Here is a 15,023-nt window from a genome sequence, read left to right as displayed (position 1 = left end):
CTTTCTGGCAATATTTAATTTTATCATATTCTCCCATTTTTTGTGTTTATTTTCTTTCTAAAATTAATATAAAGGAATTAAGCCTGGGCAGTTCTGTCTCAGAATGGCTCCTAGGCAGGTGATCATGGCACTCATCCATAACAGTGTCTTTCAGAGACAAGGTAGAGGGTAGCCTGGGAGCCTTGGTTAAGCACTCCACGGTGAACTTTAAGCAGTGATTATAGTTAGACACTGCTTACTGGTCCATTTCAGTAGTTCTGAACTGAAACCTGTTTGTAGGAAATTATTGGAAAAAGGTAAGTTTAGATTCTCTAACATGGAGGGGCTTCCCTGGTGGCTCAGATGGTAAAGAATCTGCCTGCGATGCAGGAGACCAGTTGTATCCTTCCGTCAGGAAGATCCCCTGGAGAAGGAAATGGCAACCCACTTCATTGTTGCCTAGAGAATTCCATGGACAGAGGAGCCTGGCAGGCTACAGTCCCTGGGGTCACAAAGGGTCGAACGTGATCAACACTTGTGACTAACATCTTCTAACATGGAGGAAGGCAGGGGATAGGCATTGAACAAATATGTAACAGAAACGTATTTGCCTTTGTAAAATGGTTATAATTTCTTTGTAGTTTGATATCTTTGTAGCTATCTGCAGATTTTTAAAAAAAGTTTTATGAAATACGTGCTGGGGAAACAGTGGTAAGTAAAACACATTGATCCTCACCTTTGTTAATGTAGAGCATAGTTGGAGGGAAAGACAAAAACTGATTTCATGCACACAAAAATGTACATAATAAATGCTAAGAAGAAAAAGTGAGAGTGTCATGAGTGAGCTCTAGTAATAGGACCTAAACTAACGTGCATCTGAGAAGAGTGAGACAGGGGAGATGTGTCAGGAAAAGCATCTCTAAGACACTAATGTTTTCACAGATACTTGAAAGGTAAGCAAGAATGAACTAGGCCGAGAGCTGAGTGGTGAGAACTGCATGCGATGGGCATATCAAGTTGAAACTATTCTCAAGTAGGAGGAAGATGGTACATTTATGGAATGAAAAGGTCATTGTGACTGGAGGGTAGTAAATGAGTAAGTTCAAGTTCAAGAGTAAGGCAGGGGCCAGATCATAAGGGGCTTTGTAAACACTATTAAGATTTTATACTTAATTCTAAATACAGTGAGAAACCTCTGAAAAAGTATATGCAACACAGGGACATGGTGACATTTACTAAGCTCAGACTGAAAATTTGTATGTAGTTTTGTGGCTAGATCATTTAGCCTTACATTTGGTCATGTGGTCCTTTCAAAAGTTATTAGTTACTTTTACGAGGAAATGCCACTTTCCCAAAAACTTGAATCATCACAATTGGAAAGGAAAACTTCCTGGTTAGAGCAGGTATACCACTGCCCCTAATTCTTGGAAAATGCTGTTTTTGAGTGGCTTTGCCAGTTTCAGTGTTAGATTTGGGTCTATTTATCTACCCCCATGGTTCTCACACTGTTACATGTGCGTGGTAACAAACCTGGAGGCTTCTTAAATGCAGACTACTAGGCCTGATCTCCAGATTCTTATTCAGGTCTGAGTTGGGACATGAGAATTTGTGTTTCTAGCAAGTTCCAAGGTGCTTCTGGTCTGAGGTCCACACCTAGAGAACCATGGATAGTCATCTTGCAGAACACTTCAGGACCACTGGGATATATGTCTAAGGCATTTGACTGGATATGAAGAATTTCTGTTAATAGTTGGTGTAGTTCAGTTCTCTTAACCACACCCTCCTAGTGACCACCAAAAAGAAAACCAATGTAATGCTGTTTTCAAAGGGAATATTATGTAAAAACACAACTGCATAAAGTTTATAAAGTCAGTTGACTTACTTGAAGTCTGGATCAGGGCCAGGACTAGAGAGAGAGGCATGTGAGGCAACTAAGTCAGGGGAAAGACATCCTGAAGAAAATGAAGAGAGGGAAGTGGAGCCGCTCTGGTTGGAGTAAAGGGAATGGTGGGTGTGAGTTCAAAGCGCCAATTATTTGCACGTTCTCTAAAGAGGAGCCTTAGAGAAACCCTCAGGCAAGCTGGAATGCTATTTACAAACCCTTGCTCTAATTCTTTGAACTGAATAACTCTAATTGCCTCAAAGAGATTGAGGGCATCAGTCCTTCTATTTGCATTTGATTTTTAAAATTTGTAATTACTATATTGTAGAGTTATTTAGGAGAAGGCAATGGCACCCCACTCCAGTACTCTTGCCTGGAAAATCCCATGGACGGAGGAGCCTGGTAGGCTGCAGTCCATGGGGTCCCTGAGGGTCGGACACGACTGAGCGACTTCACTTTCACTTTTCACTTTCATGCACTGGAGAAGGAAATGGCAACCCACTCCAGTGTTCTTGCCTGGAGAATCCCAGGGACAGGGAGCCTGGTGGGCTGCCATCTATGGGGTCCCACAGAGTCAGACACGACTGAAGCGACTTAGCAGCAGCAGCAGCAGAGTTATTTAAGGGAATATGAAAGATATAAAGGTGTATGAGATCTAGAGAAGAGCTGACATGGAGGAGCCCAAGAGTATTTGGGGATTGATAAGACATATCTAGGGCTTCCCAGGTGGCACTAGTGGTAAAAAGCCTGTCTACCAATGCAAGTGATGTAAGATGCGGGTTCCATCCCTGGGATGGGAAGATCCCCTGTAGGAGGGCATGGCAGTCCACTCCAGAATTCTTGCCTGGAGAATCTTATGGGCAGAGGAGCCTGGTGGGCTAAAGTCCATAGCATTGCTAAGAGTCAGACACGACTGACGCGACTTAGCAAGACATATCTAAAACATAGAGATACTTTGAATCAGTGTCCGAGTGAGAGGTAAAGGCAGTGATTATGGAGATGAGAAGGTTCACACTGAGCTAGAATAGCTATGGAAAGGGAGCTGGATGCCAAGGTTGGACTTCAGCTGGATTCTTAGTAGCTAGGAATATGAGATGTCACATGCAATGGTGGGCAGGGTCTTTTAGTGTCCTTTTTTCCCCCTTTATTCCATTTTCACTTATTTCCTTTCTATTCATGAGGCCAAATAAAAGTAGATTTATTTTAAAATGAAAGTTTTCTGAAAACCAGAATGTGAAGTAAGAACTAGTATACCAAGGGGACTTAATGATCCAATTATATTTTCCTAGCTTTCAGTTCATAATTCATTCTCTTAAACATATATTGATTAAATACCTCTGTTCCCAGTACAATACTTTGTGTACTATATACTATACATAGAAAAAATAGGTGTAAACTCATGGAGCTGACAAATTAAAAGGGAATAAAATACCAATCATATAAGTACTCAAGTAATTATTAAAATGTATTTGTGGTAAGTGCAAAGAAGGGAAAAGAGAGGATATTCCAGATTGTCTTTTTCTTAATTTTGATTCTTCTTAATTAAGATAATTGATCTATTGATGAGACTTGGATTTTGCTTACAGAGTTACTTTTTCAGGTTTAATAGGCAATATCGGTATTTTTAATAAGGAATATTACCGGAGAGAAGAATCCTTAACACCTTTACTAAGATTCTGAAGGAGGTCAGCCCTGGGATTTCTTTGGAAGGAATGATGCTAAAGCTGAAACTCCAGTACTTTGGCCACCTCATGCAAAGAGTTGACTCATTGGATAAGACTCTGATGCTGGGAGGGATTGGGGGCAAGAGGAGAAGGGGATGACAGAGGATGAGATGGCTGGATGGTATCACTGACTCGATGGACGTGAGTCTGAGTGAACTCCGGGAGTTGGTGATGGACAGGGAGGCCTGGCGTGCTGCGATTCATGGGGACACAAAGAGCCGGACACAAATGAGCGACTGATCTGATCTAATCTGATCTGATACTTGCTCCCCCAAGATAGTGATCTTTATAGTCCGAAGGATGTGGATTTAAATCATGGCATGACAATTCTAAATCTGTTTCCTTTTCTGTGAAATGAATTGGTATAATGTATATCTAGTGTTTGGCATAGTCTTGGCATACAGTAGATGATTAATGAAATATAGCCATGGTTACTATTGTTATTAATTGTAGCAGTATTTTTCCCCTCAGCGGGCATTGATAGGGAAGTCTAGCAGTACCAGAAGGGAGGGAGTCCCATTACGTGAGACAGAAAGTGAAGCCCAGGAAGCTGTAGAAGATGAACTTCACACTCTACTTATCTGAATGGATCCAGTTTGTGACTTCTCTTCCCCCTCATTCGTGTGGAAAATCCTGATTATGTGAGCATGATTTTGCTTTTGGAACAGGTGCTGATATCTGCTTCAGACAGCGTGTGACTCAGATCAATTTGAGAGACAACAAGTGGGAAGTCTCCAGGGAAACGGGCTCCTCTGAGCAGTTTGATATCGTTGTCCTCACAATGCCTGCTCCTCAGATTCTGCAGCTTCGAGGTGACATCACCAACTGTGAGTCTCAGCCCGCGCTGTTTACCTCAGGGGCTGGGCTTTCTCTGATCTGAGTGAATTCAGCTTAAGTGTCTTAGCAAAGGGTAGATATGGGTTCTACTGATTTGCATGTTCTAAAAACAGATACTACGGCCTGGTTCATGATACTAGTCTAGGTCAAACTGCAATCCAGATTTTTTTAAAAAAAATTAAGAATTGAGTATTCCTCTTTTTGTTCTTGCCTTTAAGAAGTAAATATTTTTGAGGGAGATGTAGTAGTTTGACCCAAAAGAAGAACAGTCTCTTTGTGGCCATTCTGGAAAAAAAGATTTTTATGATGTAAACATTCATTATGTGACAAACATGGTAAACTTTATCTTGACTTGTTGCTGAGTGTGAGTCTCAGGTTCTTCCCTGACTGAAATTTGTTGGACTCACCCTTTACCTGACTGCTCCCACCTCTTTTCATAAAAAACAGCTTTGAGACTAATTCACATACTATACAACCCATCTACCTGAAGTGTGTATTTCAATGGTATTTATTTCAGATATCCAATGACATGAAACCATTCCCACAGTCAGTAGCTCTCACTTCCATCCCTCCATCTTCCATCCCTGCCCCCAGCTCTAAGCAGCCAATTAGCTAGTTTCTGTCTCTACAGAGTTCCCTGTTACCTGGATTCTCAAGAAGAGCTTTTCTGTAGCTCTGCTTTGCGTCTACTTGTGCCAGGTTTAACTGATTATTCCCCTGACCGTCGTGTTTTGAGTGAACCTGACACGTCAAAGTCATTGCTTTCTGGTTGATACTTCATATTGCCTTGAATTCCATGAGTTGGAACAAAACAGAGTCTGGTGATGGTGGCAAGACGGCAAGGATGTGACATGCCTGTTACTTTTGACTTTGTTGCGTGACTGAAGGTGACATTGGGTTTGGTTGAGAAATGGCCTTTTGTCACCATTAGAAAGAAACCTGGCAATAAGTATGGTTTCTAGATCTTCGATTTAGAACTGTAATAGAGCTTGTTCTCTGAGTAAGAATGGAGCTGGATATTTCATCTTGAAAGCAGCTTGAGTATCAATTCTACCATGCAGTAACAATATATAGCTTCTTTTCCAGTACAGTGTGAGACAGGAATAGAAAAAGGATTGGAATATTTATCATATGGCCATAGGCAAGCTAGAAAATGAACGTCAAAGATCTCTTTCATGCATCTGTATCTAGTGTGCTGCCAAAGTCACTTTAAAGTAGGATAATTTATTATCATGGATTCTGTAAAAATTGAATTGATTTTGAGACAGTGTTAAATAACATACTGTAACTTTTAACTAAAACGTGGTTATTGGTCAATGTATTCGGTTGTATTATAAATTGCATATTCCAGGTTTTAAAGCAACATAGCTTTGTATGTGATGAGAGACCCTTCAGTGTTGCATTTTAAAAATATTTCTCAATATTTGTATTAAATGACATACAAAATATCACACCATGACATAGACTGAGTCCTAAGGTGTTCAAGGGCCTGCTAATCAATAATTTTATTTAGATCATCTATAGTCTTACTTTTTGAGTGGCTGAACTGTGTTGGGCTTAGAGAGATAACTTAATTCTACTATTACTGTATTGCTGGTTTCCTGGGGTTTGGGGAGGTGAATTTTGCTTTATGAATTTTTGATACTACATTATTTGATTCATAATATGTCTCCATTAAAATTATACCCTTTAACTTAAATTCTTTCTTTAGTGTCATTTTTTATTTTATTTTGCTTTCACATCAACCTTTACTGATAAGCAAGATGTTCGTTCTTTTATTTTCATTTGTCTGGTACATCCTTTTTACTTTAGCCTTTTGGAGATATTTTAGAAGTACTTTTTTATTTGTTTATTTTTGAGTCCAGTAATTTCATAAAGATATATCTTATTGTTAATAGCTTTGTGTCAGTTTTTCACAGATTGTGTTATTCTGTTTTTTATTTGAAGATTCAGCTTTTCCCTTATTTTCAGTTCAGTTTCCTTTTAATACTTAAATGACAATTTATCTTTGTTCTATTTATTCCGATCCCAGAGTATCTGAAAAAATTCAGTACACAAATATCTGCTGTTTGTCTCAACTCAGTTTCAACTTTGGTCTTTCTGTTATTTTTTACTTTCTATTTCTAGCCTTCCTCTATGTCATCCATGTTGCTTCCAAATGTATTCCTTCTGCTCCCTTCCTTGAGATATTGTTTCAAAGAGGTCATAGATCTCTTCACTGTTTTTAGGTCATTCATTGCCTGAGTATTTGTTGAACTAATCTGCTTCCTAGGAAAATATTTTCTAATATGTCTTTTCCTCAGCTTATTTGTTAGTGTCTATTATGTTCTATCAGAGATTGTCTTCCTTTCCTCTGCATACGTTTCTGCCTAATAATTATTCATCTTTAAATAGAGCCATGTCTGTCAGTTTGTGAAACAAAGTGTTGTCACAGAAGACCAGACATTTCAGTTAAAGTATGTTCCATAAATTTTGTAAATATCTATCTGTGAACTATTAGATACTAGTGATCATTTTATTTACTAACATGGGAAGATTTTTAAATATTTTTAAGTTAAAAAGGATAAAAAGATGCATTGCTTTTTCTTCTGTATCTACCGAAAATAGTTTAATAGCATTGTTACTACTTTGAGATGATTTTCTTTATTATAATTTTTTGAACGGTCATAACTTTGAAAATAAAGGTAGTTTACTCTTACTATAAAAAATGTAATGTTTACACCATTTTAAAAGTGTATCTTGCTGAAAAGGAAAATAGATCTTTTTTTTCCTTTTCTTTTTTAGTGGTAGGATACATAGGCTCTTTAGGGGTTTTCCAGGTGGCTCAGTGGTAAAGATCTGCCTGCCAGTGTAGGAGATGCCAGAGAATCGAGTTCAGTCACTGGGTTGGCAAGAATCCCTGGAGGAGGAAATGGCCACTCACTCCAGTATTCTTGCCTTAAAAATCCCATGGACAGAGGAACCTGGTGGGCTACAGTCTATGGGGTCCCACAATCTCTGGGGCCCCAAAGATTTGGATGTGATAAGAGAGAACATATAGGGCTCTTTGTGATGAAAAAGTTTACAAATGATTGACTTAGTACTTTTGACTGAGGGCAAGGATCTTTGGGGTGTTGTTCCAGCTCAGTTCAGAATTGGCCTTCATGCAAATAATTCTGTGTTTACTTCATTGTTATGAAATAACCCACTCTAGCAGTAAAGGTTAAAAGCAGAATGTCCTAACATGACCCATGAATACCTGTGGGTCTAAAAGAAAGGGATTAAAAATATGTGATTTCTCTTTATGTTATAAATCTCAATAAGGACCTCAGTATGAGAAATTAGTGTCATCTCTCTGTTTTTGGAGAACCTTAAACAGTGTTGCTGGCTTGTTCAGTCAATTCAGTTCAGTCTGTCAGTCGCGTTTGACTCCTTGTGACTCCATGGACTGCAGCATGGCAGGCCTCCATGTCCATCACCAACTCCCGGAGTTTAGTCAAGCTCAGGTCCATTGAGTCGGTGATGCTAACCAACCATCTCATCCTCTGTCATCCCTTTCTCCTCCCGCCTTCAATCTTTCCCAGCATCAGGGTCTTTTCCAATGATTAGTCATCTTCAATTTCTATGAAAGACCTCCATTTACAAAGCTATCTATTGCCATCTAGTGGATACCGTATATATTGCAGTTTCCCCCCAAATTTTTTAACTCCAGAGAACTGGGGGCTTCCCTGATGGCTCAGAGGGTAAAGAATCCGCCAGCAAAGCAGGAGACACAAGTTCCATCCCTGGGTCGAGAACTATGAATAAGACTGAAATACAGGCTGTATATAAAATTATCTGTAATATAATTCACAAAACTCCATTTACGCCCATGACAATTAACTAATTTACCCAAAAGTTTATAGCAGTTAGTGACAGAACTAGAGCTGTGCTACAGGTCGCACATTCGTGCAGACTACCAGCAGCCCTGTGTCTCTGGATTCCTTTGTTCTTGTCTTCTCATTCTCTCTGTCCCTCTTTCTCAATCATGTCTACTCGTAGAATCAATATAGAACCATCTCTAACCTGAAAGACTTCCCTTTGGATTGCAGCATGGTCTGGGTTTTCCCTTATCTACTTTTCCCTTCCCCTATTTTCCTTTTTACAGGAAAAACAGAGCTAGTGTTTTTGGCAGTTGATTATTACATTCTCCCAGTTGGGAGAATAATGAAGCGTTATGCACGATACGGTGAATGTCTTGTGATTCATGATTTGCCCTCTGGTTGTGGAATGGCAACCCACGCAAGTATTCTTGCCTGGAGGATTCCATGGACAGAGGGGCCGGGTGGGCTACAGTCCATAGAGTCCCATAGAGTCGGACACAGCTGAGCGACTAACACTTTCACTTTCACTTTATAACTGTGCTACTCTCTCTATATTAATATTATGAGATTAACTCACGTGATCCTCACAACAATTCTAAAGACTATTATTTCCATTTCTGGTGGTGATGGTGAGATGTGAGCCTTAGTAGTATGCTTTCAGGGCCCATACACATAACCACATTTAGACACAGTGTCTTAGACCTTGCTATTACTGATTGTTTCCTGTACTTGTGAATTCCCACAGTGTCCTGCTCATTCTTGTTCACCATGTTTTCCAAACTTTCTTTAATGAACACTGTGAGTTAAAAAAAAAAAAAGTGTGGTTGTTTACGGCCGTGAGAGTTGGACCATAAAGAAGGCTGAGTGCCAAAGAATTGATGCTTTTGAATTGTGGTGCCAGAGAAAACTCTTGAGAGTCCCTTGGACAGCAAGGAGATCAAAGCAGTTAATCCCGGATGAAATCAACCCTGAATATTCATTAGAAGGAATGATGCCAAAGCTAAAGGCCCGATACTTTGGTCACCTAATGCAAAGAGCCAACTCACTGAAAAAAGATCCTGGTGCTGGGAGAGATCGAAGGCAAAAAGAGAATTGGGTGGCAGAATATGAGATGGTTAGACGGCATCACTGACTCAATGGACATGAGTCAGAGCAGATGCCAGGAGCTAGTGAAGGACAGAGGAGCCCGATGTACTCCAGTCCATGGCGTCTCATAGAGTTGGACACGACTTAGCGACTGAACCACAAACAAGAGGCACCTTTGGGAAGATTCTGATTCTTACTCTTTGGATCGAGCCCAGGAATCTGTATCTTTAACAGGTACCCTAATGGGAGTTTTTTCCTCCAGTTAGGCCTGTTTGGCACAGTCTGCCCTATCAAAGTACTCATCAGATTTTATTGTGATCCTTATTTTTTCAGTGTCTTCCCCACTAAGCCATAAAATTCAGAGAAAACGGCTCCTATAGGCCACTCCATCCCCACCCAGCATCAAATACCATTTTGCATACAGACCCACCGTGTGCTGTGTTCAGTCATGTTTGACTCTTTGAGACCCCACGGACTGTAGCCCACCAGGCTCCTCTATCCATGGGACTTTACAGGTAAGAATACTAGAGTGGATTGCCTTTTTCTCCTCCAGGGGATCTTCCTGACCCAGGGATCAAACCCGTATCTCCTACATCTCCATGTAGACCCACACATCATAGTTATTGTTCAGTCAGTATCTGCCAAATGAATGTCTTTTTTATTTCCAACTTGATTATAAGCTCCTAGAAGTCAGTGAATCATTGAGTCTACTGGTCCTGGCTTGGGCCCTGGTTAATGATACTGGGATAAAAGCATGAGTGTCAATAGATCATGAAATTTTAGGATTAGGAGGAACTTTGAGGCTAATTGCTTCTTTCACCCTTATGAGCAATTTAAGACATCATCAGTCCTGTATAAGTTCATATAATGTATTAGGGGCTGGACAGGAGAAAGTATGGTCAAGAAAAAAGGAGACACCTTTCAAATATCATTGTCTTGATTTCATGTTTCCTACACATTTAAAGGGGGCTTCCCTAGTGGCTCAGGTGTAAAGAATCCACCTACAGTGCAGGAGATGCAGGTTCAATCCCTGGGTCAGGAAGATCCCCTAGAAGAAGGTACAGTAACCCACTCCAATATTGTTACCTAGAGAATCTCATGGACAGAGAAGCCTGGAGGGCTACAGTCCACGGGCTTGCAGAGTCAGACACATCTGAAGCGACTGAGCACACACATTTCAATAGAGCTCTTCATCAGTTGTAATGGAACATCTGAATACACATCCTGATTTTCCTGCCACAGTTGTTTCATTCTCTTGCTAGAAAAGTGGCAGAGGCAGTGGAAAAGAGTGAGATAAACCTTGTAAAAATGAAGCAGATGGGATGTGCTAAGTGATTTTAAGGAATGCTACTGCTGCTGCTGCTGCTGCTAAGTCACTTCAGTCGTGTCTGACTCTGTGTGACCCCATAGACTGCAGCCCACCAGGCTCCCACGTCCCCGGGATTCTCCAGGCAAGAACACTGGAGTGGGTTGCCATTTCCTTCTTCAATGCATGAAAGTGAAAAGTGAAAGTGAAGTCGCTCAGTCATGCCCAACTCTTAGCGACCACATGGACTGCAGCCTACCAGGCTCCTCCATCCATGGAATTTTCCAGGCAAGAGTACTGGAGTGGGGTGCCATTGCCTTCTCTGTTTTGAGGAATGAAGAACATGAAAAGTTTCTTTTCTCTGCACCAGACCTCCCCCTCTATGGGGCTCCTTAGGTCTTCTCCCACATGCTTAGATGAGAGGAATGAGTATTTCTAAGGGTCTCAATGAATATGCGTCCTTTATAGTTTGGTCCTTAAAAAACACTGATAAATTTTTCTTAGGAAAAGAAAGGAAAGAAGGGAGAAAGGAAAAGAGGATGGAAGGATGGAAAAAAGAAAGAGAGAGAGAGACACAGAGAGATCTAGGGAGACAGGAGACGGACTGGGTGAGAGCAGAAGTGAGGGGCTATGTTGAGTTGAGCACGTGGCAACAGATCAGAAGAGTCGCCAGGAGGAGAGAGGAGAGAGGCAAGGGGAGTCATCGAGCTAGCCTCCTGCGGGGATCTTGGTCTCCTCTGGGTCTTGGGATGAAGCATGCGTTCTTCACCTGTGCTTTGTTCACAGAGCTCCCGATTTGACACATCCTCTGTGTTCTCTCTCCTTCAGGATCCATCCAGCTCAGCCTCTGTCCTTCAGAGCTTCCAGGGGGAAGCTGGAATGAAATGAAATCTGTTTCACAGAAAGTGTGCTTCACAGAAAGTATTCTGTGCTTCGCAGAAAGTGTTCTGGTCACTTGGTGTTTACTTATTTAGCATTGGCTACTCTATGGAGGGAGTTAAGAGACAGAGCCGGAATTTGTAACCCAGCGCTGCCTCTTAATGTCTGGGAGATATGGGGCAAGTTGCTTAACTTCTCTGAGCTTTGGTTTCCATCTTTATAAAATGAGGATAAGTAACATTATCTAGCCACATAAGATTTAGTGAAGATTACATGAGATAGCCTGAGTAGAAGACTTAGAAGTATGCTGAGCACACAGTAAGAACTTGTTAGTATTGATATTAATACTGCCAGTAACTTTTTAGTGTTTACGACTTCTTTACCCTTAATGAAAAGTTCTGAGATGTCTGTTTAAAGGGTTGTATGCTTAGTGTTGGGATTTAAACAATGGTGACTATTTTACTTTCAGGGTTTTACAAATAGAACACGTCACAGACATATTCACTGTTGTGAAAGAACATGACAATTGCCTTGAAAACTCTACATTAATTAACTTTTGATTAATGAGTTGATCACTTTTGTAAGAGGAATAAGAGCTTTTTCACAAGTCAGCAGGGACATTTTTATGAAAGCCACCTCTTTCAGAGGGAGGTACAATCTCACTCCTCTGCTACATCTCTTTACCTCACATTCCAAACCTGTACTAGAGTCAATGAATAAACACCTTGTCATAACATCTGCACCCACCCATGTGACCTCCGTATACACTGTTCATAGGATCACCCCTACCTCTGAGGAGGCACCATGATGGGAATATTTCTTAAGTGTCCTCATGTTCCTGACATTTTTTCTAAATGCTAACTCACGTAAATTTAGAAGATGCAAAGCCCACTGGCCAGGTGTTCTCATTAGGCTGTATGTGAGCACAAAAATAACAGATGAGCTTTACATCTGATAAGTGTGAAGTTCTGTTTTAAGGGAAACCAATAGGAAAGCATTTTTATAAGGTGGTGTGGTCTGAGTTCTTGGTTATGAATAAGCAAATGATGGTGGTACAAATCATCTCTGTAGACAAGTCAGATTCATTATTATCACTCAAATGTGTGCCTACAAAAAGACAGCCAGAAATCTCTTAGTAAGGATTTTGGATATCAATAAAAAGCATATTGGAAACACAATGAGAAACATTAATTTGCCCTTCTGTAAAACAATGGTGTATTTGTATCCAGAATATCCTGTGATCATCTTGAGTTAGAATTTGCAACACTAGGGAGCAAAGGATCATTCATTCCTTCATTTCTCTAAATATACAAATTATCTGCTTAGACCATCTTTCTGTCCACCTGATAGCAAACCCAACCTCAGTCGTCATTAGAGCTGCTTCCCTTCCCTTTGGGATCCCACAGGAATCCCAGGCTTCTATAATGCCAGAAAACAGAGGAGGCATGGGACCTAAGTCCATAAGGTTGTCATTGTTACTGCCCCGTCATCTCTGCTGTGTGGGACTGGGCCAGCCCTGGTCCTCTGACATGGGTTAGATGCGATGCCTTGTGTGAACTCAAGGATGCCTTTCAAGGGATAACACTGCACTGACACCGAGAGCTTTCCATTGTTCTACATGCTGAGAGACATACTTCACAGGCATTGTGCAGTAAGATCCCAGCTGGCCGGGCACACAAGTGAGAGCTAGGTCTCCACCTGGACAGGAATCCCCCCAAACCCCTGTCCCTTAAGCATTTTATCTCCACCACCTCCCCCTCCCATTTTCAGGAATCTGCCAACTTAATCCAGTTTAAGACTCTGCAAAAGAAAGACACTTTGCTTTTGGCTGTGTGTGTGTGTGTGTGTGTGTGTGTGTGTGTCCATCCCAACCTTTAGAAACACAACATTGAGAGTCTTTTTCCTAGATTGGAAGGTGGAGAAAAGTGAGTTTATTTTTCCTAAATAACATATTTTGGTGAGTTCTTTAATTTCTAGTTGCTGAATTATAGCAAAAATGTGGTAAAGCTTCAGGTCTCAAGAAGGCAAACTATAATAACCAGAGGATCACATGCATATATGAATATAATCCAAGAGAAATTAAAAATTATTTATCTAGAAATATAATACTCCACACTTGTACAATGGAGATTTACAGTAATGATGGAGATGCATGTATACATGTACATATATATTCACTTATAAATTAGGAGAACCTGAAACTGTTATTAAAATTCTAGAATATAGCCACTGAAGGAAGAGCAGAAACCTTTAAGCCTTAAGGTACATAGTTTTACACTAAGGAGATGCCACTCTACTTCAATGTACAGAAGTTTTCAATACAATAAAATATTATTTATTTGACTACATCTAAAAAATGCTTCCCAGGTGGCGCTAGTGGTAAAGAACCCACCTGCCAATGCAGATGTAAGAGACCAGAGTTGATCCTTGGATTGGGAAGATTCCCTGGAGAAGGAAGTGGCAGCCCATTCCAGTATTCTTGCCTGGAGAATCCCATGGACAGAGGAGCCTGGAAGGCTACAGTCCATGGGATTGCAAAGAGTTAAACATGATTGAAGTGACTTGGCACACATGCATGTACCATACAGTACAAAAAACGCTTACTTGGCTTACATTTTAGAAGTCAAAACACTTGTTCATCTGAAGTGTAATCATTTAAAAGTTTCAGTAAATTCACAGATGATAGGTTTTTAATGAACTATTAAAAATCCCGGTGTTACGGTTTTTACTTTCTAAAGATGTACTAGTAAATAACCACCTTCTCAGTACTTACCCGAGTACCACCCCTCCTCTTTTCTCCCACTTGTACTCTAGCAGCAGAACAGAGCTCCTCAGGCTGTCCCTGCACTGTGTTCCTTTCCAGTCTCTGATTTCAGATATTCTACCACTAATTTTCCCCTTAGCGCTTATATTTAAGTTACATAAAATTGTTCAGAATCTTTCTTTTTTTGATATTATATACTTTTTAAATTTGAATTTTATTTTATAATTGATATACTTTATTGATGAAAGTTTTGAAAGTAAAAAGAAAATAAAACCAGTCATAATTCCAGCCACATAGATATTAACCCATCTAGCTGAGAGTTTCTAAATCTAACATGAAAAGTCTATTTCTTTTGATAAGAGAATTCAACCCTTTTACATTTAATGAAATAACAATTATATTGTATTTATCCTTAACATTGATGTCTATTTTTTATTTTACTTTTTCCCCCACTTTTTCCCTTTTTCTTATTGGCCAACTCTATCAAATATTCTTATTCCTTTCCTCACATTGTTCATTTATACGATCTACAGTGCTTTGTCATTCCATTATTGGTTATCTTCTTACCTCTTGCAAACACATTTAAATTTAAACATATTGCATCTCCCTCCTATTCCCCTGTACTTCATTCCACAAATTTTTTTGAATGTTTGTTATATTACATTTTGTTGGGTAAGTTAAAAAAAATTAAGTAGTCCTGGTTCTCCTCTCCCCCAAATAATTT

General features: G+C 40.1%; 1 protein-coding gene across 2 annotated transcripts in view; it reads left to right on the top strand.

Moving 5' to 3' along the window:
• Positions 1–15,023, top strand: part of RNLS (renalase, FAD dependent amine oxidase) — a 276,338-nt gene that overhangs the window by 7,211 nt on the left and 254,104 nt on the right. For both annotated transcript variants that reach the window (NM_001206063.1, XM_010819756.4), the window contains exon 4: positions 4,254–4,412. In NM_001206063.1, coding sequence (NP_001192992.1) covers positions 4,254–4,412 — 159 coding nt within the window. The remainder of the gene's footprint in view (positions 1–4,253; positions 4,413–15,023) is intronic.

The sequence above is a fragment of the Bos taurus genome, chromosome 26, assembly GCF_002263795.3.
Source record: "Bos taurus isolate L1 Dominette 01449 registration number 42190680 breed Hereford chromosome 26, ARS-UCD2.0, whole genome shotgun sequence".
NCBI classification, from domain to species: Eukaryota; Metazoa; Chordata; class Mammalia; order Artiodactyla; family Bovidae; genus Bos; species Bos taurus.
Note: the sequence above shows the minus strand (reverse complement) of the source record. Positions and strands in the feature narration are given on the sequence as shown.